The sequence below is a fragment of the Epinephelus fuscoguttatus genome, linkage group LG12 (assembly GCF_011397635.1).
Source record: "Epinephelus fuscoguttatus linkage group LG12, E.fuscoguttatus.final_Chr_v1".
NCBI lineage: Eukaryota > Metazoa > Chordata > Actinopteri > Perciformes > Serranidae > Epinephelus > Epinephelus fuscoguttatus.
Genome location: NC_064763.1, coordinates 29,499,996 through 29,527,994, shown reverse-complemented (window position 1 = coordinate 29,527,994; position 27,999 = coordinate 29,499,996). Strand labels below are relative to the sequence as shown.

At 41.5% G+C, this 27,999-nt stretch overlaps 1 protein-coding gene across 18 annotated transcripts in view; it reads left to right on the top strand.

The window, feature by feature from the left end:
- The first annotated feature begins 13,734 nt into the window (after nucleotides 1–13,734).
- The window catches only part of nbeaa (neurobeachin a), a 117,929-nt gene continuing 103,664 nt past the window's right edge, over nucleotides 13,735–27,999 (top strand). For all 18 annotated transcript variants that reach the window (XM_049591211.1, XM_049591203.1, XM_049591214.1 and 15 more), the window contains exon 1: nucleotides 13,735–14,359. In XM_049591211.1, coding sequence (XP_049447168.1) covers nucleotides 14,042–14,359 — 318 coding nt within the window. In that variant the 5' untranslated portion in view covers nucleotides 13,735–14,041. The remainder of the gene's footprint in view (nucleotides 14,360–27,999) is intronic.

Genomic DNA, 27,999 nt, shown 5'->3' with positions numbered 1-27,999 from the left:
AATCAAGGCAGATAGAAAGGTATGTGTTTAAAGATTAAATTTATGTTGACACCAACGAGAGGTTACCCCTTTATAATGGAAGTAGGCCAGTGGTTCCCAACTGGTTCAGCCACTGGGCCCCGATTTCTCCTTAGTCTTTAGTTTCAAGTTTTTAGTCCGTAGTTTCAAGGTTTGTCCATGTCGTCCAGTTAGTTTGCTGTCTCTGTCAGGTAGCTGTCCATTAGTTCTGTGCTAGTATTTCACTGTACTTCCAAATAAAGTGTTTTTTACAAACCTGACATGTTCGTGAGTCACTTGCGGTCCATTCATGGTCGACCTATGACCCAATTTTGGACCATAACCTACCAGTTAGGAACCACTGGAGTAGGCTATACTGAAGGCCACATAACCATTGTTCATAACGTGCCATTTTCAAAGATTGTGGCAGATCATCTCACACATTTTGTGTCGTGCCCTTTGAGGAACACCAAAGAAAACACTGGTTAAAAATATCAAGCAAGTTCTGTGTCAAAAAAGTTTTTCAGTTATTCATTCAAAAGCCTAACTGGGACATTACATCGGTTTAAAAAGTTTTACATGGCAAGAAAGTTTCTAGTCAAAGTTGTTCCAAACACTTTGAATTAGATTGAACTTTTTTTTTTAGTAAATAATTCTTGGATAGTAAATACTTTGGTCATCAAAACCAATACACATGCCATAACTGGTTTTAATCTAAAGGTCCAGTGTGCAGGATTTAGGGGGAAATATTGGCACAAATAAAATATGATATAATAAGTATGTTTTCTTTAGTGTGTAATCACCTGAAACCAGGGGCCTGTTGTTCGAAACCTAGATAAGGGATTAAGCCGGGACATGTTGGTTATCCTGTCTTAATTTAGCGTTGATTTGGTTGTTCGAAAGCAGAGGCACATATGTTGCCATGGATATTTATTCTGTGCACTTAGTCTGGTCCCGACCAGGCTAACAACCAGGCTTAGTTTAGCCTGGTGCCTTATCTGTCCAGTCAGCTTTCACTGCGATTGGAAATCAATGTGTTTTACTGTCATTTCATGTTCTTATGTACATATTTTCCTCATTTTTGAACAAAATACATTAAGCCTACAATAATAAAAAAAAAAACATTTAACATTTAAAACATTATTTTTGTCATAGCCCAAACATACTTTGACCTGCACATCTTTACCAATATAAAGGATTAATTGTTGGAATAAACATACAAGTAGGTGTATTTTGCATTAAAACAATTAGTGGTTAGGTATCATAACTGTATGACCTTCCCAAATTATATTCCCAGTTAACTGGACCAATAACTCCAGTGCACTTTACATCAATGAATGAAAACATGAAGATGATACCACAATATTCTTTGACCTCATTTTATTTAAATGAAAAATACTGTAATCAGTGACTGTCTGCTTTGAGCTGTGGAGAGAGAGAGAAATAATATTGATTAATACATTGCATCACAGTCATGCTTACAATGTGCATTAAAATTACTTACTTCTTTCTGTAGTTTCTTAATTTCCAAGTCCAGTTTCCTTAAGGTCTTTCTTTTGTCTGTCAAGCTCCATGTCCTGAAGCTTTCTCTTTTCAAACTGGAGCTTGACATCTGCCAGTGCTCTCTGCTCGCTCAGATGACTTGCTTTATCTTAAGCAATTTATTCTTTTTATAAAAACAAAATATTAATACAATCCTGATATAAGCAGCTATTTAATGAAACTGCAAAAAAGCAGCTATTTTAACAAAACACCTTATAAAGGCAGCTATTTTAACAACAACAACAAAAAAAACCTCATTAAAAGGCAGCTGTTTTAGGGGCATTGGTGGCTTAGTGGCAGAGCAGGCGCCCCATGTATGAGGCTATTGCCACAGTGGCCTGGGTTCGAATCCTGCCAGTGGCCCTTTGCCTCATGTCATCCTCCCCTCTCTCTCCCCCTCACACTTACCTGTCCTCTCCATGAAAGGCAAAAAAGGCAGCTATTTTAACAAAAAAAGCCTTATTAAGGCAACTATTTTAACTAAAAACGTGCTAAAAAAAGTATGACAAATAATGTGATCAGTCACTGTCTGATTGGAGCTGGGGAGAGAAAGAGAGAAAAAACATTGATTAATACATTGCGTCATGCTTACAATGTGCATTAAAATAACTTACTTCTTTCTCTAGTTTCTTAATTTCTAAGTCCAATTTCCTTTAGGTTTTTCTTTTAATTTGTCAATTTGTCTTACACTGCAAGACAATCCAAAGTCAGACAGTCCACATAACGCCAATGGTTGATTAATGAATGAATAAAATGATTGATTCCACGTACAGTATACTGGAATAATGTACCTTGTATGAAGAGGGCACCAGGATGGACTTAGGGGAATTTGTCCAGCCTCGCTTTTCCACTTATCCTGGATTGTTTAATTCTACTTTCGAACAACAGGCCCCAGGAATCATGTTTTTGGTGTTAACCTTAGATGGAGCTGTTTATATCTACATACAGAGCGGGTCCTCTTCCAAGAAGTCCACCATGTTGTTTCTACAGTAGCCCAGAAAGACAAACCAAACACGGCCTTTCGCATTTTTTCTGTCATTCTCCTACACACTTGGCACATGGGAGAAGTTTGGTACACGGGGGAAGTTTCAGTTGGTTGCTGTCTGCAATATCACTGCTAGATGCAGGGGCGTAAATATAGACAGTGTAGTCGGGCGGTTGCACTGGGGCCCATGAGGTGAGGGGCCCATAGAGAGAGTGAGCCCTCCAACAATATGTAGGGCAGAAATTGGGACCTCGTGAGTAATTCAGATTGCCAAGAACTCTCATTAAATAAAAACTAGTGCAATTTGCTATAGGCTAAAAAAAACAGGCAAATCCATCCCCATCATGGTTTTATTTTCTTTCTTTTTTTTTGTAAAATAGTAGCAACCTATAACAAAATTTGTCATAAAAATATTCTTATTCAATACAAACTATTAATAGGTTGTTAAAAAAACTATAAATTAAATGAATAATTCCTTATTTTCTTCTTATTGTCATATACATATATGCGATGATAATTTCTGTGTGATATATATGTTAGTGTTATCCAATGTCAAGTCTCCCTCCGATCATGTGACGATAAGATTATATGGAAACTAGTTCAGGCGCATAAATAGAAGCTAGCATGCACTTGGGCCCATCATAATGGCGTGCACTGGAGCCCATTGGAACTACCTTACGCCACTGGCTAGATGCCACTAAATCCTACACACTAAACCTTTAATAGTACATTAGTGTATGATTTCTGAATGCAGAAAATGCCTATAGCCTGTGCATTATAGTATTCTTTGAGAAAAATATACTTGTTGTCGCAACACTAATCAGTTTTGTCTTGCTGTCCTTTCATTTTTCTTATGTTCTCTTCTCCATCACAGAAAAATTATTGTAGGAGTGATGGCTAATCTAAACCCGGCCTCGCTTATGTAACTCTCTAATTAAGAGACCAAAATAGCAGGATATGAAAAAAAACAATCTCTTATCTCCAATCATTAAAGAGAGCAACATGATTCACACTTTCTGAAGAATCCAGTTGGATTTTGTAGCGATGAACTTTGGATGTTGTTTAATGTTGTTGCTCTTTATCTGCACCACATTCGCATTATAAAGGCGAGCAGGGAGAGAGGGAGAGAGACGGGGGAAACAGATGTATCTCCTCTGAGACTGGCTAATCCACTGTCTTCTTCCAGACAACCATGATAAGGTCATTAATGAATAAATTATCCAATGAATGAATTATTGATGAGACCATGTTGGCTGTTGTGTATCCTTGAGTGTATGCTCTGGTATTTGGCATACTATAACCGAAAGTTTGCACAATTAATGACACAAAATTAGTGAAGCATGTGCTGAACATCTCAAAAGAAGCAATACGGGAAACAAAAATCTGTCGCTTCTTTTCAGTACATGGGGTCGACAGCTGGAGCTTGTTAGATATAAAGTCTGTCTTTGAGTAAAATGTTGCTGCAGACTGCATTGGATAATAAACCTAGACTGAAATCTGTGCCATATTGGGCACAAATATCCCTACAGACGTGGTAGACATGATGATGACACTATATTTGCAGTATATTTCATATGTACATTAACTTTCCAAGGTCCCTGATCACCTTTGTTACTTTCTTTGTTACTTTCATGGCGAACAGGTTGAGCATGACCATGAGGAATGTATTATAGATGTGTCAAGTTGTGGAGTTCAGTGTTCTTGGTGGTGTAAATGAGAAGTATAGTGCAACCCTGTGAGGTCATTTCAAGCCCTATAGGTTTGGAAGCATTGCCACTTTTTATATACACCAGTATGGAAATCTTCTGAGCCAAAAAAGCTGGACATTTGAATCAAAATTCAGGGTTAGCGTAATGCAGTGTGGACAAGGGCATAATGTTTTGGTTGGAGATCTACTGAGAAGACAAGGACGAAAAAGCCACTGAACAGGTGAGCATGTACTGTACTGCATAAGTAATTGCTTTGCTGCAGTGCGTAACATAACTGATTCGTTCCAGCACTTGATGGAGCCCTTTCTCACTGCAGAAAGGCCAGATTTGTGGCACTAAAAGCACAAGTGCAACTAATAACATCAGTGATGGCTCCACTCCTTTTAGGTGAACCACATCAGTAATCCAGCGAGCACAATACGAGGACCCTGGAACAAGAATAGCTAATAGAAATTCAGCCGTGGCTCGTGTTACATCTTTTTTTTGACAAGTCAATATGCCACGAGAAAGGTCTATGGCACGTTGTAACAGAACTGGAACCCTCTCTCAGGCTCGTTGGCCCCCGTGCCTCACCTGAAAACACTTTAGCACATTAAGTTTGTCCCTCTCGTGCATCACTATTATTTGAGTCACAGAGCTAAGCAACCGATTTTCAAAAAAAATAATACCCAGCTATCTTTGCAAAACCCAGAAGGTCATTTTTCAACACTTACTGCTTTTCTGAAGGTATTTTAAGAATCCTCAGACTCCTGTAACCCCTGGATGAAAAACTATTCAGTCTCTCGCACGAAAAAAATAAATTGGTTCACATAGCCAGAAAAGACATAATTCCTTTCTCGTTTCCCAAAAAAGTTTTAATTTTGGTTCAAGCTGTACAATTTGACCACGCATATATGTCATTCCTAACTACCATCTTTGTTCACATTTAAAAAAAGAGGTGCAATTAAAGACACAGGTTTGAAATTTTTCTTATCATCCAGCGAGCCGATTATGTTTTCATTCAGATGTTAACAAGAGTGTTTAAGGATCCTAAAAATATCTTCAAAACATCATTAAGTCATGTTAAATGACCTTCAGTGTTTTTCAGAGATTGCCAGGTTATTATTTTTGAGAAAATTGGATGCTTAGCGCTGTGAGCAGCCCAGTCGCCAATATAAAATGTTGGCATTGTACCTCTCTGCCAACCACACATATGTTACATTTCTATGTTTCATACCAACATTTTGTAAGTGGCATAGCTCTGACTACATGTATATGAGCTGAGGTTCTCATCAGGAGTGGATGATGTGAGACTTATAAGACGTCTGCCAAGACAGCTGGAGACTGCGGTTTGAGACCAACAAGCAACAGGAGCAGTATTTAATTTTACAGGAACACGTCGGGACATTTTCAGCCATGTTTGTGGCGACAAAACTGGGTACAGTAAAACTTCAATTAGTAGCCCGGGCTATTATTTGCTTATATCACTGAAATCAACGGGGCTATATTTTGGACAGGTGTCTAAATGGGACAGGCCTTTAATTCCTTTCACACAAAACTGTTCAGCAAAGATCAGGAAATACAGTCAAATTGTTTCTGTAAACCAGTATGAATATTACTTGTTTTAAAATTAGACTTAAGATAATATATCAATTATGAATCATTCATTTGATCTAGCTAGAGAGAGTAAGCCATGGTACTTGAGGATTTTGGCACCTGGCACACTGACACAACTTCATCCTGTTAGAACAATACTCACAACTTGGATTCATTTTTATGAAAAAACTCTTTGATTCATTTGATCTGAGGATCCTCATGGACTGAAGGAATATGAGTAACTCATAGGGTAATCAAGGAAAGGGCACATAATTGAGACAGGCGTTTATTTGTCAAAATGTGTAGCCACACTGGGCTAGTAAAAGTGACTGGGCTGTTAATTGAAGTTTGATGGTATTTTAAACCAAAACATGATGTTTTCCTAACATTCATTGAACATTTTTGTGTCTGACCTAACCATGAAAACTGAAATGCAAAGAAATGTAAAGTTTCAACATATCCCGTACTTATGAAACATACAAATTTAACATATTCGGGGGCGTCGGTGGCTTAGTGGTAGAGCAGGCGCCCCATGTACAAGGCTGTTGCCGCAGCGGCCCGGGCTTGAATCCAGCCTGTGACCCTTTGCTGCATGTCGTCCCCCCTCTCTCTCCCCCCCTCACACTTACCTGTCCTGTCCTGTCCATTAAAGGCAAAATGCCCTAAAAAATATCTTTAAAATTTTTTATTTTTTTAACATATTCGTGGTTTGCAGAAATGTACAATGACAACATTTAGGGAGCGATCACACCGAGATGAAACCCTAGAAACGCGACGCCAGTAAAACCATTGTTTTCCTATGATACTGCATGTCTGACCGGCGTTCAAGCGTATTTTTAGACGGGCGTTTTTCCGGCGTCTTTTTAGACACACGTTTTTGTAGACGCTTCTTTTTAGACACGCGTAGACGCTGAAAAGTTAAAATATTTTCAACTTTTTGAGCGTCAGACGCCAGTAGCTAGCACGCATTGAATAAGCGCTTCCAGCATTTCAAGCGTCTGCGTCTCTAGCGTCTCATTTCTGTGTGATCACCCCCTTAGTCTGGTGCAGGGATAGGCAACTAGGCTCTAGAGCTGCATTTGGCTTTCAGGTAGTGGCTCCCTTTCAAGTCAAGTCAAGTCAAGTCAAGTCAAGTCATCTCACCAACCATACAACAGTCATACAGGTAAAATGAAATAGTGTTTGCAGGGGTCGTTCCAACGCTAAATTAATAAATACTAATACCATAGAACAGACATCAATAAAATACAACAAAACCGTAACTACACAATAAATCACAAACTAAAAGTCCAGTATGATGCTCACACATCACACGTCAGCAGTGACCATTTTCAGAAAAAATGACAACTGGCATATTCTGGGATGGTCAACACTCCCTCACGGGCTGCTGCGACTGTGTGCGCCGCCATGACAACCCTGTGGCTTTGACAAAAGATAATATGGAAAATGCTTGTTTGTTTGTTTCTTTACATTTTAATTTTCCTATTGTATTGCCTGGCACCTTTTCCCATAAATTTTGTTGATGGGCGAATTAAGATTTACTAGGCTGTGTTACTTACATTATAAGGCTCAAATATGTTTTGCGGCTCCACACAGATTTATTTATTTATTTAGGCCAAAAATGGCTCTTTTGATTGTAAAGGTACAGTACAGTATAGTAGTACAGTAGTGGTAATATATGATGGGCACAAACTGGGGCTAGTGTAGAGTGTGTCATGTTTCCAGTTAGTGATCGTTTGTAGGCTGGCAGTGGCAACTCTGGGGTATTTTAAGATGAAGGTTTTTAAGGATGATTTAGTTAAATTTTGGTATGTTATTAAAATTAGCATGATTTTATTTTGTACACATAATTAAAATATCATGTAAACAAAACACACAATGTGCTACATATCTTAAATGTTTTACCAAACCAATACTATTTTGATATGTGAGACAGATGGAGCCAGCCCGACATGTACAGCTGGTGATACTGCACTGACAAAACATTTAGTGTTACTCCTGTTTATTGTAAAGTGGCCTTTAATTCTGTTGATGCCATTTTAAGACTGCCTCAGCTTTACACTTTTATGTTAAATTTAAACCTGTAATAGCTGATTGTTTTTAGCAGTTTTAGGGCAGTGGAAACAAGCTGTGAACACACTGACATATTATCACCTTTTAAATTCACAAGACAAACCTGTCCAAAAACAGTTTTCTTATATACTACATTTAGAAGTTACAGAACAGCAGGATCATTTATTTGGAGTTGCGTCTCTAGACACCTGATAAATAAAGCCCAATATTGATTGTCTTTTAGCTCCGTCTCTACTGACTCCTGAGGGAAAAATCTGGCTCTTTAGCCGTTAAATGCTCCGCTATGTTCACCAGCTAGTTGCTAACTGTGTCTGTCTGCAGGTTCCTAATTGGATGTGAGCTCATTCAATAATTTCTCCTATACATAGCTTCAAACATAGAGTACATTCTTATCTCACAGCTTCTGAGGCTGTATCGCTTATGCGCTGAGTGAAACGTCTAAACGTACTACGCTTTGATTTTAAGACCATCACATAGTAAATTCTGGTTGTGTTGTGCATCTGGTTATGCAGTAATGCAACTTGACAGATTTGATATCTTTGGAAATCTTGAGATCTGGAGGAGAATTTTTAATAAAGTTCTGAGGGTTTAAACAATGCTTGGCTTCATAATAATTGACTCACCAGGGGGTTGAGGGTCCATGGGGCTGGAGAGATTGAGCCATACTCGATCATTGTCACGTATACTGACAACAAAATTTCAGATGCTGCTAACAAGCAGATGTGTTTGTACACTGCTCACTGTTCTCTCTGGTGCACACATTTTCCGAGATGGCCTTGCAAACCCGATAGCCATCAGGGCCACACACTGTACGTAAGCTTTTCCATCAAACTGAATACCCTGTTTCATCTCAGCTGGGTTATTCATGGCCGCTATCACAGTTCAGGAGCGCCGTGTTCCAGCACAGTCAAAGAGCAGAGTCCTTGATCCCAGATCATGACCCCTGTCAAAGAACCGCCTCCTTCATCCCTGGTGACAGCCTGCCAGACCAAAGGGAGTGTTACTACAAACCGATGTCTCTCGCCATTTGGATAATGAAAATAAAGAACTGTGACACATCAGAGTATGTTTCAAATACATTTTCTATTGGAACATTTTGTTCCCGTCCATCCTTTATCTACAAAATGGCAATTTTCCTGTGACTAAGACAAAAGAGGCTTGTTTAAACCTTCATCACTGCACACGTCTGGGTTCATCCAGAGGGGGTTTTGAAAGGGATTCATAAGAGCAAAGATGGTCTAATCTTCTTAGCCCATAAGGAGTGTGTAATCCTTAAAACATGACAATGACCAATATTGAGGTTATGAGATTTTAGCAGGATAACATTTTTTTTCCGCATGTGCTCTTTCTTTCAGAATGATACATAGGCACTCCTTTTTAATCTTTAAAACATTAATAAGCTACTTTGTGGGGTCCTTTGAGGATTGTCCTGTGCAATTCCACCAGTGTTAGAGTAACAGAGTGAAGGCGAGAGGGAATATGACCTGCTTGTTGAAAGTATTTAGTCCCAAGATTGCAGAGGATCTAAGTAAAGGAGCCAATCAGAAAATCGTGTCTAATGCCCTCAGAGTGTGGACTTAAAGTCTTTTAGTCTATTACCGAGTCTCATTTTAAGCAAATAAGTGAGTGGGGAGAGATTTTTACACCTGTGTTAAATGCAAATAATGCTTCGAAAAAGTAGTTTTCTTGATTTCTTCACAGTAAACTGGTTTATTCTGCTTTGCTTTGAAGGTCCAGTGTGTAAGATTTAGTGGCATCTAGTGGTGAGGACTGCAGATTGCAATGAGATGAAACGTCCCCCAGTTCGAATTCCTTCTGTGTTCATTGTTCAGCAGGTTTTTACCAGGAGCTGGATTATCCACAGAGGTCTCTTCCTCTCAGAAAAACTAGCGTACCGTGTGATTAAAACCAGTAAAAACACAGAATAAAGCAGTTTCATGTTACAAATAAGTATTCTTTCCGATACCATTTGGCTCGTCGCAGATTGGCTGCATGCTCAGGTAGCTAAGATGTTCATAAGGTTTCTACCAAGAGCCAAATTATTCTCAGATGTCTCCTCCTCTCCACAATAAACAAATCTGGTGATTTAAACCGTTAAAATTAGAATCAGAATCCAAAATACTTTATTGATCCCCGAGGGGAAATTGTGATTCGTTACAGTAGCTTCGATGTAAGGAATAGAGAATTATATGAAGTAAGAATAAGAGTGTGAAATAGAAGTATGTAAATATAAAGCAATAAAATAAAAATAGAGATAGAAATGAAAAAGTACATTAAAAAACAGAATGTGCATTATACTATAGTTTTTAACACTAGTATTTAAGATATAAAAATATTAAAAAAAGATACATATTGTTTAATTTAACTACAATATATGCATCAATAGAATAAACAAGAATAGAATAAGTAAACATAAGAAATATGTACAGTTATGTGCATGATAAAGTCGTATATTGAAAAATATTGCACAGTTGAATATTCACCCAATAGATAATTATGAATTATAAATTCAGAAGGTGAAAACAGTCCAGATGCCAGTCTGTTGAGTCAGAGCGGCTGACACTTTTGAGTGTGGAGTTGTACAGGTGTATGGCCACAGGCAGAAATTACTTCCTGTGGCGCTCTGTGGTGCATCTTAGGGGAATGAGTCTGTCACCACAAAACCACAGATTAAAACAGTTTCACGTTACAAATCAGTGCTTTTTTCTGACACTCTCATTGTGGAGGGGCTGCCAACTATGGTGGTTGACGTGAAAGTGTGAATAGCCCGAACTAGAGCCTGTGAATAGTTTGTCCGTTGTGGGCTGATGTAGAAACATGGCAGTGCAACATGGTGATCTCCGTGGACCTGGACCTGCTACCTATGTAGATATAAACAGCTCATTCTAAGGTCACTAAAACACATAGAATTTTATCTTTAGGTATTTATACACTAAGAAAATATACTTATTATATTATATTCTACCAATATATCCCCCTAAATCCTAAACACTGGACCTTTAAGTAATGTCAAGAAAATGTTCAATGGGAGATTTTTTTTTTTTTTTTTTTTTGAGGACTGAATATAAGCCCTAAAAAAAGTGATATATAAATTATAATTTTGTTTAGGATCATCATAATAATATGGTAGCCATGGGGCTGTTGTGTCTGCACTGCTGTCCTTGTTTGAAAAACAATCATAAACAGCAAAATTACTCAGAAACTGACAGTTAATGACAGAACAGACTTTTATTCAATCTAAGTCAGCTCATTAGTGTCTTAATCAAATGTTTCTTCTCTGTAAAATTTGATCTGTGCACTGAAATAATATGAAATTGCTTAATTGACGTATTGCATGTAAAGAGACAGCAAGTTGCTGTGCTGTGCCAGCTCTGTAATCATTTTCTTTCCGTCTCTCATCTTTATCATGCTCTCTCTCACACACACATACACACAAATACGGACAGACACGCAGGAGCGCACGTGGACGCACACCCACACACAGCCGTCTTAATGATGACTCACATCCGTCTGTGAAAACAGGAAGTTATTACCTGTGTTCCTATCACTGTCTGAGGTCATCAACAACTATGCTTTCCTATTGTTCCTAATAGCAGAGCCAGAGATTTTGAAGCGGAGTCATACCATCTTAAATTCAAACCTTTGGACTTTTATGCTTTTATTTTTAACTCCTAACAACTGTGATGTCATTTTCATCCAGGCCTCGGCTGAATTATCATTCATTTAAACGATAACAGCTGATGGTAGGCACTTGTCAAACCAAATCTAACCGCAACCATTATGCGGAAGAAAAATTGCCGAGAAACAAACTGCATTTTCTCCAGTAGGCACTGATCAAACCCTCTCTGACAAATGTCACCTCCGCTGCTCTCTCTCTGCCTGATCCTTACTGAGTCCCAGTCCCCTCTGAAGCTCCAGCACTCTGATCATCAGCCCACACAAGACACTGGCACTACCTCCACACATCTCTACAAAGGTACAACAGAACAGAGAGGAAAATGACTGCCTGCCTGCAAGTACTGCACCTCCACTGGAGGTGAGGGAGGGGAAAGAGAAAGATGAGGTGGAGGAGAGAGAGTGAGGGGTGAACAATGTTAGTGCTTTTACCCAATCACCAACCAGATCCCAGTTAAGACCTCTCTTTCTGCTGAAGAAGTCTTTTGTGGAATCATGACAAAGCTGCAGAAGCAAGCCTTTGTCTGAAAACAAAGAGGAGTGTGTTTGTGTGCATGAGAGAGCCTGCCATTGTAGTTGTGTGTGTGTGTGTGTGTGTGTGTGTGTGTGTGTGTGTGTGTGCGCGTGCGTGCGTGTGAACCCAAGTGTGCGCACACCCGAGAGCAAGATAGCATGTGTTAGCTTGAGAAATTGCTTCTCTGAGTGTGAGGAAAGTGTGTAACAGATGCAAGCGTTGTGTGCAAGTGTGTGTTTGACAGAGTGTGTGTGTGTGTGATTGTCTCCTTCATTTCCTTTGTGCCGAAGATTGGGTTGTGTGTGTGTGTGTGTGTGTGTGTGTGTGTGGGGGGTGGGGGGTGGGGGGTGGCCTCTGCTCATCTGTAAGATCCTCGAATGATCTCACGTGTGGACGTTCACGTGTGCCAAATGTGAAACACACGCACATAGCCAGAATATGTCACTCTGACATTACCCCCACCTTGTCGCCCCTGTCAACGGTCAGCATCTCAAGAAAAACAATGAGCGAGACATCAAAGAGACTGGCGTCACTGCCTATATGAAGACACACTCAGACAGAGGAATCAGCCTCGTTGATATAGTCGCTTTGCTAATGGGAATCCTACCCAGCAGATGTGTCCTGTTGGAGGAACACACTGGAGTGTGAAACAAGCTTATGTACACATACAGGTAGTGAACCGGTAGCCATGGTCTATGTAACCACCAGGGGATACTGTGGGTGTGAGAGTGAGTATGTGTGTATGTGAAAGACTGGGTGGACCTGTGAGTCAAAGAGTCTCAGATGAGAACATTAAAATGATTTAAAGGAAACCATCCAGACACAGTTGAGCATGCAGGACTGAAGCTAATTGCAATCATAGATATTTCAATGTACTGTATGTGCATATGTGCTGCTGGTTTTCAGCCTGAAGGAAACAAATTGTGCAAACAGAAGCAATAAGACTGCAACTCCTTTTCCATGCCATTAAAAGACATACAGCACAGTTTTATGGTAATATATTCCACATTAGGGCCCGTAAGAAATCGGAATAATTCTTTGCAAAACAGAGGGCACGATGAGGAGGAAGAAGAGGAGAAGTGGTGAGGTAAGAAGGTATGTGCGAAAAGTGCAAATAATTGCAGGAAAGGGGAAGAGAGGTGAGGACATTGGAAAAAGAGGAGGAGAGGCGGGAAAGCGATACAAGACAAGATGAGTGTCAAGAGAGCAATGCTGTGATGCTTAATGAGGAAACAAAGGTACCAGAGTTAAACCAGGGACAGCAATAAGTGGGACAGATGGATGGCTTCTGAATATATAAACAGCCTCCGTCTGGAAGCCAGACTCCCTAAACTGCTTGAACTCAATCTGAATTGCCCCTGAACTGCACCCACAATATGCCCACCAGTATTAGTTGCTGCTCTCTCTTTTTGCAGCCTCTATATTTAGCTCCTCTCCTCCCAGAGACATTAAATATTAAAAACACACTTAATAAAAACAATTAAAAAAAAAGAAAAGAAAAAACAGTTGTTTAGGTGGTGCTGTGCTCTGCATGAACCATAGATTGCACACAGTCTATGAACCCATGCATGGATGGCTCCATGTTATTCTGCTTCAGCAGCCTACCAGAAAGTTCCCGAGTGCGCATGCGTGGCTAGAGCGCGCTGCCGCAGACAGGGGGCGTCAACATGGCGTTCTCTCCTCGACGACCGCACTGACTGCAACCTGCCAATGAGAGAGAGACAGAGAGAGGGGAGAGAAAGAAGCGTAGGCTACCATTCTGTCAAACCTCCATCCCTTTTTTTCCCAGCCCTATGAATCCCTACACATTTTCAGGAGGATAGGGTGAATTCAGAGGGTTTCCCAAACGCCGCTCTCCCTTGTTTTTCCTGCGCAGTGGATGGTTTTTGTGCAGCAGCAGACGCTCGAGCTTGTAGAGCAGGTGTGAGAGACAGCGGCGACCGCTCCTCTCCTCCCTGTTTCCAAGGGGAAATGTCGAGCGAGAAGCCGGTTTCAGCACCACCGGGCTCTGCTTCTTCGCTCACGGACACAGACCGAGACTCCCATCCTCCGCCGGGCTCCTCCGTGCAGCAGCCGCCGCCGCAGCAGCAGCAGGTCGCCGCGGGCGCTGGCTCCGGCGCCACCGGGGAAAGGATGGTGTCTTCAGCCGGCTCTATGGTCCTCCCGGCCGGGGTGATCAACCCCGCTGTCCCGATCAGGAATATCCAGATGAAATTCGCCGTGCTGGTGGGCCTGATCCAGGTCGGGGAGGTTAGCAACAGGGACATCGTGGAGACGGTGCTGAACCTGGTGAGTGGAAACAGCATCAAACTGTTAGAAAACACGGAAAGGCAGCCATAGAGCACAGCACAATCACTGTGTCCTAGCCCGCTATGTTTTATTTACGATGCCTCACTCCCATGGTTGTGTGGCTTTCGGGGGATGATGTCATTTGTTTGCTCGGAGGATGGATGTGGGGTTTTGCTTTTCTGCAGATAACAAGGAGCAGAGCCTACATGGGGCTGTTGTGTTGCAGGGATAAATAGGCTGAGGCTGTATTATTGTAAAGCCTAGAGGAGCTGAATGAAGCATGTGACCCCACCAAGGCATGGAGGGTAGTCAAATCACCAGCCATTGTTGACTAAATGACCCGTTTGCGGTGCACCGAGGCAAACACATTTGCAGTCAAACTGTAGTGGAGAGGGTGAGTGTATGCAGGCTATTCTCCTGACCCCGATATGTACCCTGAAGTGATGCATAGGCAGCTTGTAGCAAACGGCGACTGGTGACAATGTTGCGCACAACACCGAAACCCAAACGGAATTATTTGGTTTTCCTAAAGAGCGAAATCCTGCAGGAATGCACGTCTGTCGAGCACTGAACCCAAATCAATTCAGCACGGACAAAGGCCGACTAGCATTATGCTATCCATCGACATATGTGTGTGTATGAGAATGGCTCAAAATTATGCATAGGCCTATTGTTGGAGGCAGGGCCCTGCATCCTGTGCGCATAGGAGTGATGTATAGGTAGCTGTGGAACGGTCAGTGCTTTATATTGCTGTGCTTCCAACTGCGATCATTTTATTTATGGATCAGATATACGTTGCCACCCCCCCTTTCCCATCTTTACCCCTCCATCGGAGGTTGTATCAGCGATGCTGGGCCTACCCCACACATGAGAGGATTTAATCCAGCTGGGGCTTTTGACATGACTGGTGTTTCCCGTTACGAAACAGATGAGCAAAATGTACAGCAGACGTTGGTCTGGGAGACTAATGCGTTAGGAGGATATAGGACGTGTGTGTGTTGGATGCTGCCAGGCTGTTTTCCCTCCTCCATGCATCAGGCGATGGCGTGTACTGCATGATATTACATATCTGCCATGAAGAAGGGGGCTCTGATCATTATTCATTCTCTTTTGAGGAAGAAGTAGAATAATGTAGACATAATTTGTAACCTGATTCCAGTGCAGTGTTTTCTGCTGGTTGACTATTTCAGGGGTTTTCATGTAGCCAGTGGCCTATTTACTCTGTGGATGCTTGGAGCAGGACAGCCTACAGCTGGGCTAAACCATTTTTCTCTCAGTCAGACTGGAGAGCCGTCCGGATTCAGGTCGCCTCTCATCTCCCAATCGATTATTGGTACTACACGGAGGAGCAGGGGGGCTTTGCTGGCTCACTCCGACCTTGTCTCCTTCCCATACAACCCCCCCTGGCTGCACAGGCTGATAACCATCCATCCTGTTCCACGGCCTCCTCCTTCACTCTGGAGGGGCTGAGAGGAGAGATGCTGCCTGCATAGACTGGCCTGGCAGGGCAGCGCCATGCATTTAAAAGCAGGTGGAGAGGAGGAGGAGGAGGAGGAGGAGAGGGGGTTGAGGGAGGGTGGGGGAGGAGAAGAGAGAGAGAGTGGAGGAGGATGAGGTGGTAGGATGCTGCAGTGGCTATGTGCTCAGAAATCACCAGCTGATGCAGCGGAAGAGGAAAGGACTCTGGATTGGTCCACATCAGATCAGTGAAAGCTCATCAGAGCGTTCAGCTGAAATGTACCCCGTTTTGCATAAATACCTGTATTTAGGCACACACTTTATTTTGTGGATGTTGGTCCGATGCATTAACACACAAAGGCCCAACACCCTGACAAATTCAAGCACTATGTGTTATCCATACAGAGCTTTACTTGCTAAATCCTGAATTGAACAATCAGTTGTGGTTGCAAGGCTGCCAATAGCTAAGCCTGTTAGGGAATTCTGTTGCCCAGCTCCTTAATTAAAAGAGTTGAAACAAAGAGGTGTGGAGGCAGGAACCTCAGTGGTCATGCTGCTGGTACAATGAGTCCACTGTGACCCAAAAGCTGATCCATTATTCCAGTCAATGTGGGAGACCACAGCAGCCACATTCACCGTCCACCGTGGCTGTATTGATCAGATCCCACTGCGGCTTGGGTGAACAGATGGCTTGTCGGCTGGATCAGATATGCTCCCTCTTCTGTGCGGCGTGGTGCTGGCCTTTCGGCGAGTGATGAACTGTAGTGTCTCTGGAAAGAGAGCGAAGAAAAGGAGCGAGAAGACAATAATAATCAACTCGGGCCAGAATGCTGGCTGCACTGCTGCTGATACAGAGGCAAAGCACAGAGCAGTACTGCACATGCAGCCAGTATCATAGGGCACGTTGTGGCTTCAAACAGTGTAATAATAGTGTTTTTGAATAAAGCAAATGTGCAGATACAGTACATGCAGCGCACACATATAGAAACACTTACATTATGTGTGTGGGCTGCTGGTGGCGAGGTGCTTAGCTATTATCATCAAGGCATCACAGTTGTCAAGGCAACACTGCTCTTTGACTGCCTGCCTCCAGACGCTCGACCACCTGGTGTTGCTTTCCACTTCCGGACTCACAGTACTCTGCCACAGCGTTTCTATCTCTCACGTTCTCTCTTTGTCTGTTTGTCTCACCATCTTCTATTATGAGTGAATATTATCATGACTTACTACTAAACGGGAGCAACAAACCAAACAGCACTGAATATCTGAAAAGGGTGCACACTAGTTTAGCTGAATTAGTGTGGGATCATCAGTGAATGAGTTTGGTTTATGTACGATTGGTGGTTTAAAGTGACGGACCACCATTAACCATAACACCTCCAAGTCAGTTGATCTCTACAAGAGGAATAGACACCATTTTCTCACCAAGTTTCCAAAAATATGCCCTGATTTTGTGTGGAAAGCATGTTGTACACGTCATTTTAAAATCTCCCGTGAGTATTGAGCTGTGCAGTTGAGCTCTGGTGGCTATGATGACTGTAGCATATGATTCACACCATTTTCATACTCATCAAATCATTCAGGAAGTCCACAATGGAAGCTTCTGCATTTGTTATGTTCCCCTTTTAATTTTGTCGGTTTTTCCTGTAATTTGTCACCTGTCTGTACATTGAAGTGTGTATGTGAGGCCTTTTGGGCACAGTAGTGATAAATCTGAGAGGTCAGAAGATGATCAACGAGACAGGGGAGCTGATGGACACTTGTTTCCTCAGATGTCTCGAATTTTGCTTTTTGACTTGAAAATTGCTGAATATTTTGATGTTTCTAGGCCCCTTGAAATTAGCCAGATGAAACAGGGCATTGAAACCTCCTCTTGGTCAAGTTGGTCATAACAAGGGTTGTAGCTGTATACCGGGATATGAGCATTGACGATTATCACAACTGTGTAAATTTGCTTATTTAGGGTATTGAAAAAAATGCAACTGGATGGAAAATCTCACAATAATAATGATAATAATGTACCTATATATCATGATACTGTGAAACTGTGATCTTTTCTTAGAAGGTTATCGTGTCTTGGGGCATTGGTGGCTTAGTGGTAGAGCAGGCGCCGCATGTACAAGGCTGTTGCTGCAGTGGCCTGGGTTCGAGTCCAGTGGCCCTTTGCTGCATGTCACTCCCTCTCTCTCTCTCTCTCTCTCTCTCCCCCTTTCACACTTGTCTGTCCTATCCATTAAAGGCTAAAAATGCCCCAAAAAATATCTAAAAAAAAACAAAAACAAAAGAAGGTTATCGTGTCTTGAATATCCTGTTACCTTTGCAACCCTTGTCATAACCCATATTCGACTGGTGATGATGGGTCACAAGCAGGGCTGCAACTAACGCTGAGTTTCATTATTGATTAATCTGCCGATTATTTCCGTGATTCATCGATTAGTTGTTTCGGTCTAAAAATGTCATCCCAGTTTCCTAAAGTCCAAGGTGATGCCTTCAAATCTCCTTTTTTTAGGCAAAACACCAAAATATTCAGTTTAATATGATGTGAAAATCTGAAAAGACGGAAATCTCCATATTTGAGAGGCCAATTTTTGTAGGAAAGACTTTTTTAGCAATTAATCAATTTTCAAAAAAGTTGGCGATTATTTTTCAGTGGATCGACTGACTGATGAGTCGACTAATCATTGCAGCTCTAGCACACATGGGATTGGGCAATATATTGTCACAATATGTCTAGATATCTTAGATTCATGCCAAAGTGTTGTAAATATTACTGTTTAAGAGAAGATGCATGTTTGGAAGTACTGGGCACATGACTGGGGAAATGAAACTTGGACTATACTGTCTAAATTGTGTGAGAGTTTGGGGTCATCGGCGTAGACGGTTGAGGACTACTCTAACACATGGCACTCTAGAAGACAGGATACTTTAGTGATGGACCCTTTTACTGGTTGTGTCATCCCTTTAGAGGTCAGCCCTTTCTTTTTGGCTCCCTACACTGGTAGTTCTGTGGAGTGAACCCTCATATTTGGAGTTAATGGTCAGCCACTTCTACCCCAGGCTGCGGTTATTTGCGCTGACATGTTGTGACGCTGGATGTAGGAGGAGGTCAGGTGAGGAGGAATGTTTGTTGACAGAAGGTAGAGGGGTTGACATGTGATCCATCTGAACTGTACCGTCATATATTTATTTGAGGAATTCAGAGGTATATTTCAAATGCATCTTCAGGCGGCACTGTCAGTCTTGCCTAAGTATGGCACCAGCTGTGCTTATTTATAGACAGCTTTATCTCGTTGTAATGCTTTTTTTGGGATCAAAATGGAGTGTTTGTCTGGCGTGGAAAAAGATTGGTGACACACTCTGGCTCACTCTTGATCTCCATGCCCGTTTCTTGGCTTTTCTTTCTCTCTTTCACCTTCCTTCCTGCTCGGATGCAATAACTTCTGGCAGTGTCAATCCCCACCTGAGCCCCTTTAGGGGTCCCACTGAGTCTCTGTTAGCAAACGTCTCATTATTCTTGTCCACACACTCCACAATCACCAAGGTCACCTGATCACGAGTCCACAGCCAGCAGAGTCAGAGTCAGCACAACGTGCAGAGTCCGAGACACACACACACACACACATAGACCCAAAAAATACACATTCACTCACTCAGATGTTCTTACGTTGACATTCAGACACAAATGCAGACAAACGCAGACACAAAGCGGCACGATCATTTGCACACATGCAGTCGCAACCCATTGATGTTTCTCTTTTCTAAAGGATATAAAACCAAACCAAAAAAGTAAAATGAGGATGAGGAGAAGTAAAGAAGGAAAAAGGAGGTCAGTATGTGTTTTGTAACGTGTTAAACACTGTTTGACTCTCTGTCTGGAGTGCAGTGACACTGGCATGCTGATTTATACCACATAGCTCTCTAAAGGAATAGGTCACCCAATTTCAAACCTTATTATGTGGCATGTTATTTTGCCCCGAGGCGCCGTGAACCGCCAGTGCAAAATTCAGTTGAACTGTTTTCCAGAGTTTGCCCTGTGGCTGCACACTCAGGGCAGAGGCTAACTATTTCCCTGCAGCACTGTAATCTGCTTGCATGGCCATGCAGAGGAGTAACAATGCGTCACCGTGTGCTCGCACAGCCATGGCAGATGACTCTCATAACAAAAATCCCACTAATAGACTTGAATAGTGCAATAAATAAAGCATGGCCTTGCCAGCGTGCGTGGAAAATTAATTTTGATGGACTTTTACATGAATACAAAAGACGTTTACTTGAAATTAGCAGTTTTATAAAGTTCTTTCAAAGTGTTCTCAGCTATGGGACAATTATCGTCGCACTCTTTAGCACATCATTAAATGTGCTATACAGCATCACTGTTATTGTCAGATGAGTTGTGGTGGTGATTTGGTCTTGTTGCCATCGATGAGACCATGGTCAAGATGACAGGCTCCATGTCACACTAGCTCGGCAGTGTTTATCAAACTAACTGCCATTATGTTAAAGGACGTTGCTTGTGTCATCATAATTTGTTTTTTGTGCATTTGATGAACACAACTTAAGTGGGTTTTGTGCTTCTATGACCTTTTGCCTTTGTTCTCTCTGTGTTGGAGCTGCAGGGCCCTCCTTCCTGGTTTTTGTCCCAGGCAGTGTTGCCGTCTGCTGTAAAGTGACTCAACTGATTTTCACAGAGCTCTGATTCAGTAGCGGACAGCGTAAAATAGTGCAGAGGCCAGTTTAGATTGCCAATGAGCTTAGCTGTGGTCTCATTTGACCATACTAGTATTATTGTAGTAATATTTCATTTTTGTCTTTTAACAGTTCTTTATGTGATCTCCATTAAAGTGGAAAACAACAGATAAAAGCTGAAACAAAGTCAGAAAACTTTGTTATTAGGCTGCAACTACCTGCTGCTTTCATTATTGATAAAGCTGCCAACTATAGTCTGGATTCATCGTTTAAAAAGTGGCAGAAAATTGTAATAATCAAGTGTCCATCACAGTTTCCTAAAACCTAATGTGACAGCTTCAAATATCCAAGCAACATGCCAAAACGCAAAGGTATTCACTGTCACATAAGAGAAAGAAAAGCTTGGGAATAGCTGGAGCTATGGATATTTTCTTGGCATCTTCATTTGAAAAACTATTGAAACAATAAACCGATTTTCAAGACTTTTCTTTGTCTTTTTTCTTTTGTCAGTCAATGAATCCACTTATAGTTTCTGCTATAAATGTGATACGCTGTAGTTATATTTTAAATGAATTCTGATTTAGTTTCCGTGCAGCAGCAGTGCTGTTGTATCCTGTCTTCATGAAGGGAAAGGAACCGTAGCCTCAGGCCAACGCTGCAGCAAAGAGAAGAGAAGTGTTTGGAGAAACCCTGAAATTTCAAGACAAAAAATATCTCAAAAAAGAGAATGCACATTTTGGTAGTCTTCACAAAGTGTTTAGCAGGCCCTTGTGAGATGCTGTTGGGGGTTATTTTTGGGGAAGATTAGCTGCCGTAATGCTGCCGGGAAGCTTAGTCAGTTTGTGCCTGGGGGCTACAGCCAGTGAGCAGCGTTAGCTAACGGTAACAACTGTGTTGGTGCTGACCCAAGGAATAAAATAACAAGTGGAAAGGTTTTGTGTATGAGCTGCCTCTTTAAATGCATGAATACAAACACTCCATACCTGTTTCTCCCTCCCTCTCACACACACACACACACACACACACAAATGTATACATACATAGGTGCTGTCGAAGAGGTGGAGGACTGAGGGTGTGGCTTCCTCTGCAAGGTCATGAATGACTTTGGTATCTATCACACAGCTGGGTTGTCCTGACTCCTGCAAAGGAAGGATGCTCATCTTTACTGTGGAAAGCGTGATAGAGGGAGAAAGATGGTAAACTAAAGGGAGAGAAATGATGAGAAGGATTCAGAAAGTTTCACAGGGGAAAATTGGAAAGCCTGTGATTGTCCTTCAGGTGCTCTTCTCTTCTTGAATATACCATAGGTCCGGCTGTATGGCGTTCTGTGGGGGTCTGATGAGTTCCGGCCCCCCTGTGGAGCCTCATCACGCTATGTGTATCACTGCTCTCCCCTCTCCTTTGCTCCTCATGATAGAGGAGTGAAATACAGTAGGAGTCCCAGTGGACTCGAGTAAACGGGAGTGCTCGCACACTTTTTTACACAAAGCACAAAGCCTGTTACAGATACCATGGCATTTTGAGTTTTAATTGGCCATTTTTCACCATCAGTCACTTGTCGCACTGTGGGATTAGCCTCGACTGGCTTGTTAGCATGGTTAGCGTCCCTCTGTGAAAGCGAGGGCTGCAGTTATAGCGTCCACGCTCTGAGGCATGCTGGACGGATCTAGAAAGCAGTCCCACTCTGTGACAAACATCTGAGGGATGAAAAATAACCAATTAAAAAAAATCTAAATGTTAAGTTGTCCCTTAAATGTCCCTTAAACCCTGTCGCTCCAAAATCCTCTTACCAGCAAGGCTCTCTGTAATGATCTGCTGTGGAGCCAGATGACTCTTTTTAAGGTGTAATGCTGATTCTTCCTGGTTTCATTACAATTTTTTGGGCTTAAATCACAACACCATTTGTGTATAAGTCTGATTTGTGTGTGAAAGTACGAGGTGTTAAGCACCCAGGCTAAACCATTAGACCTATCCACGTCTTACAGCACTCCAATTCGACTCCACTTCTCTAAATTCCTCCTCATCCTTAGTTAGCTGCTATTTCCAGATGCTGGGATTTTTTTTTCTTTCCTGAGGATAAGCCATGACAGATTTTGGGTGAGGGCACGTCTGGGAATTGGGGGGAACACAGAAAAAAATGTCCCATGCTTGCTTAACGACACCTTTTGTTACTTCGCTGTCGCTTCCTTTGTCTCTCCATTCTTTATCTCCTCTAAGCACATCCATCTCCCTAACCCCTCGGTGTAATCTTGTCCCCTGCTCCCCGAATCCCTGGTTGGGTGAAGCGGCTGGTGGATGAATGTGGATGATCCTTATTGTGAGGAGGTAATGGAGCTGTCTGCAGTGCCATTCCTCTCTGCTTCCCTTTCTCCACTCACTTTCTCCTTCCACTCGTCTTTAACACATTCCAAGCTAAGAGAGCCTGGAGAGAGACTATTTGCTGTTATGTCTGCCATACTGTAGCCATGCTTTTGTAAGTGTGGAGTCGAGGAGTAAGACCAGCAGAGCTGACAAGAGAAACTCTTTTACTATTTTTATTTTTCAAGTTTCTTCCTTATTTATCATTTCTGAGGACAGTGACAGGAATGAATCATAGAGCTGAGTAGCGCAGTGGCTGCGGTGGCTTTTTGAAGCTCTCACTTGTCATATAAATATACTGCATTGTATTTTTTTAACCTCTTTGACATGCAAGGAGTGTTACACGGTCTTTTCCACAAGTGCTGTTACAATTCGGTTTGCACTGATGCAGAAACCTCCATCAGACGTCAGAAATCTGTTATAAATAAATTGCAGTGGTCTGCTGCAAGAGTGGATATTATGAATTAAACATGGATTTCACATGAAAAATGTGTGGTCATTGGCAGCTGCATAGCTATACATTTAAATCACTTTTGTTCAAATGTTCACACCCATTTATGGCTTTCATTTTCAGTCGCAGGGATTTTTATTTTTATCATTTTATCTCAGCTATTTTTTTTCATTAAAATTGTAATAATTATACTTTATTTATTAATATCATTTTTAATAGGAGAAGTCTAGATAGATAGATGACACTTTTGGTGGTGAGCACTGATTAGATTATATATAAATAATGTAGATTAAAGAAACTATGAATGGTGGAAAAGGATATTTCACCTGCAAGTGATCATTTTCACCTGAACCTTAGTAATACTAATGTTTTCCCTTGGGTTTATATATCTGAAGTGAATGAGGATAAATAGATTGTTCTTTGAAATAACATATTGGGACTTGTTAATAATTAACCCACTAGGATGTATTACCAACCAAAATGAGAACGTGACTGGAGCCCAAAGTGATGTCTGTGTGGGAAGTGTTTACTTTGTTAAACAGTGAACACTCAAAGTACCCGTTATATAATGAATATGGACCAAAGACAAACAAGCTTCTCTTTGCATTTGTGAAACTGTAACCGGCTGGTTATTGCCATTTTTACTCAATAAATGACTAAAACTGAAATTGGTTATCGAAGTATTTTTGATTCAGGCCTAATAAATGATTCATATCTGCACTAATATCAATATGAAGGCTACAGAAAGCTAGTGGTTTTATTTATGTTTGTTGTCTTCCTCTATGCACCTCATTTCGTCGCCATTGTGTCTGGCTGGTTTATGCTATTGTGTCTAGCTCTTTGTGTTTTTTTCCCTAAAATGAGTGAGTGTGTGTGTGTGTGTGTGTGTGTGAGTGAGATTGTCGGGAGGGGGTTTTGGGTGTCATTTCTATCGAATCTTCATACAGCACATTTGGATCAAACACGCTGTTGAGACATGGCTTCGTTGCCATGTGTGCATTTGCATTTGTGTACACTGTACGTGTGTGTGTGTGTCAGTCTGGCGCTCCTACAATACACTAATCTTCACATTATAACAAGATGCTTTGTTTGAATTACCTGGTGTTTGTGCGCTGGGGAGTGTGTTTGCCCCCAACATCCCAGAGAGTTGATAAATGAGTGCTCCCACAAACCCTTGCTTGCTTTAGTCTCCTACACCTTTATCTGCACATTTTCTCTGGCAGCATGCGCATACACACCAACACACACACCAACACACACACAAAGGAAAATACACACACACACACACTGCTCCCTTCCTTCTTGTAGCCCACATCATTGCCTGGCAGGGGTGATTTTATATTCATGCTGGCCTACTTCGCCTTTCTCCCTTGGCTCCTCACACACACACACACACACACACACACACAAACACGCACACACACATCTGCTTTACTGTGAAGTATAGCTAACTGTGTAGCTATTCATCATGCTGAATACTGCAGTGGCCGAAGGTTGATTATAGCAAACTTTGTGTGTGTGTGTGTGTGTGTGTAACTTTGGTATTCCAGAACTACTCCAAATATTATTTTATACCTTAGACATTTAGCATCCTCCTGCCATGTTTATACATCCCCTGCAGCATGAAAAGCAGCATCAGTTGTAACAAGTCATTTAGCATCACATTACGCTGGTTAGCAGATCTGCACTCGCCATCAAACCGAAACATTTTCTACTTTACTTTCTTATTGCTTCCATCTGTATTCTTCGCCAAGTGAACAATGTATCAGGACTGCATGTTCCCTCCATGAAATAGACTTGAACTAGTGAATGCAGATGAGAGCTACCATCCCTAAAGGAATTCATCTAATAAACCCACTTCAGTAATGACAGAGAGCTGTAGATGAAGGGGAGGGTTAAACAAGGATTTTTAAGCTTTCAGATGGGGATTTTTCATAAGACAGCACAGCTTGATAAGAGACAGGCCTCTGTAATGTCTCGAACACTCCAAAGAAAACTAGTTAAATAGACCAGACAGTGGCACAATATTCTGCTTTATTGTGTCCCTGTTTTTTGTGGATGTGATACTGCCTGGCTAGCACTGCGGCGGCATCGGTGTTAGCACACATAATAAAGTTAGGTCTGTGTGCTCTGGTCCATGTCAGCGAGGGAAATAAGAACAGTATCCTAATCTACTGTGGGGTACTGAGACTTTATTCAACAATAACACTCTGTAAGACCTCTGACTGTCATTCAGTAGTGTTGACCACTAAAATTAAAGCACCTTGCACCACATTTGTACATCTGGTAATCCAAAGTGATTGACATGTAGGGCTGGGAACAATTCACATGTGAACCACTACCAGTACCTGGAATTCGATACCGGTAAACAGTAGGGCTTCACAGTATGAGGAAAATATGTGATATGCAATAAGTGGTAACATTGTTGAATATTGCGAATAAATTAATAGATATTAGATTGTACTCAGTTCTGCCTTTCTGCTGCAGTATACTGCTAAAATACAACAAATTGCTTGTTGAATTTAAAAAATGAAAGGTAATTATTGCCAAATTTCTTTTACTGACCTAATCAAACACTGACTTTTTCTGCGGATACTCTCTTTCAACTAACTAAAAAAAACTCCATTGCAGCTGTTTGAAATCTGTTAATCGTGCAAGTCAGCATCACGGTGATGATTTGAAAAGGATATATTGTAACCCTACCCAACGGTATCTTTTTTTAGTACTTTACTTCCTCTGTAATAACAAAAATGTAAGTTCAACTCTCAAGTTACGAACAAAGGAATACTTTGCACATCTATTTCCAAACAGGTGCGTTGGAGAGGGTCAAGTAGAACGCAACTCCTGCATGCTGTCTAAGCTGCAAAAATAATGATTGCAATGCTGAGACATTTAGGTGACTAGACCTTCATCAGGCAAACGTCAGGTCACTAAAACTTTACAGCATTAAAATCATTATTTTTGCAAGTTAGACAGCTTTTTCTATGAACTCTGCAAGTTTAACATTATTTATTTAGAACATTTTGATATTTATCTAGACACCACACAAAACAAAACCCCTCTTGTTCTCCCTGTCCCCTCCTAGACCCGTCCCTACAACGTCAAGGCTGTCACAGTCTGCGTTACAAATACTGCAGCAAGCGTCAGGTTTTGAAAACTGTAACCATACTCGCTATTGCCCTTACTCACTGTGACTTGAACAAGTTGCAGGAGTGTTGTATCGCTTGCTGTCCTTCTCTCTATACTCTGATTTACTCTCTCCGATGTGCTTTCAGGTACGGCAATTTGGCACCGATTGGTTTCATAAATCGTTACATGTAGTATTGACGTAATCCATGCGGTACAGTGAAAACTACAGAATTTGATACCCAACCCTACTGATGGGAGAGACCTTACCAGAGACATGAAAACAAGTTTGCAAGTCGCTACCCATTTATCTGTCATAAGGTAAGAAAAATATTAGAGAACAACTCTAAATCCACATAAGCTTAGAGAGCATGCAGTGCTGTGGCATACAGTAAAGCATGTAATGCTAGTGCTAATCAGGTATATTCTTTACCACGTTCACCATCTCAGTTTAGCGTACTAACTCTCAGTAAACGTGCTAACATTTGCTAATTAGCACCAAGCACAAACTACAGCTGGGTTTGCAGGTATTTGACCGTGAGTTATATTGTAGTATTGTACAAATAGAACTTTTGTCCTGCGACACAAAGCAGACAATCAAGTGATAGATTGATTTCACTCGTCCCTAGAAGTTATCTGTACTTGTACACCAGGATTGATGCCCCGTAACACCATGCCAGGTTCAGCCTCACTTCTCCTGCCAGCACTTTCACACTCCGAACCGCTGGTAGATGGAGGTGGAGGAAGAGGGTTTGCAGCCAACGACTGGCAGTGGTGACTCACTGTATTACCCCTCCCGCCTCCTCTACCACATCATCCACACCACTCCCCTCCCTTCCTCGACCCTCACCTTGCTCTCGCTACATTCAGCCTCTGCTTCCAGGAAAACTATTAGCTTGGAATACCAAATGCGAATGCAGAGAAGCGCACTCTTATAATCAAGCTAATGTATGGATCCGAAAGGGTCTTGCTCAGAGTCTGTGTTTGTTATGTTACCAAAGGGGTCACGTATGGAAATGTTAGTTCATCCTCAGTTAAACAATGACCTGAATGAGTGCGACTAATTTGCCATCACTGTTATAGATCATGCACACTTATTATTTATGTATTTTTTTAACTTCATACCAATGGCTTTTATTGTTTTGCTTGCCTGACAGACTGGATTTGCACAGGGATTTTTTTTTTGCCTCCAAACTTAATATTTATAATGTATGATCTGTCTGTATTTGTTTTTCAGAATTGACTCCCCTCCTCCCACCCCACCCCTGGGGTTATTTCTCCTCCTGATATTATTTTAGACTTTGCAATAGTGCTTGACAGCTCTTTTTTTTAAATCTTAATCTTGCAATCCTTTTGAAATCAAATGTTTATTTTCTTTTCTCTGTTTGGCCTTCTCGAGGACGACAGTGTGGGCTCTCCAGGCTGAGAGTGCACACCGGCGATGGACTGTGATATTTGAGAATGGATTTTGTGTTGATATGACCTTTTGATAGGTAATTGTTTTTGTGAGTGAATTTGACATTTGACATCGCCTTTTTAAGGAAGTATGTTGATAACATTC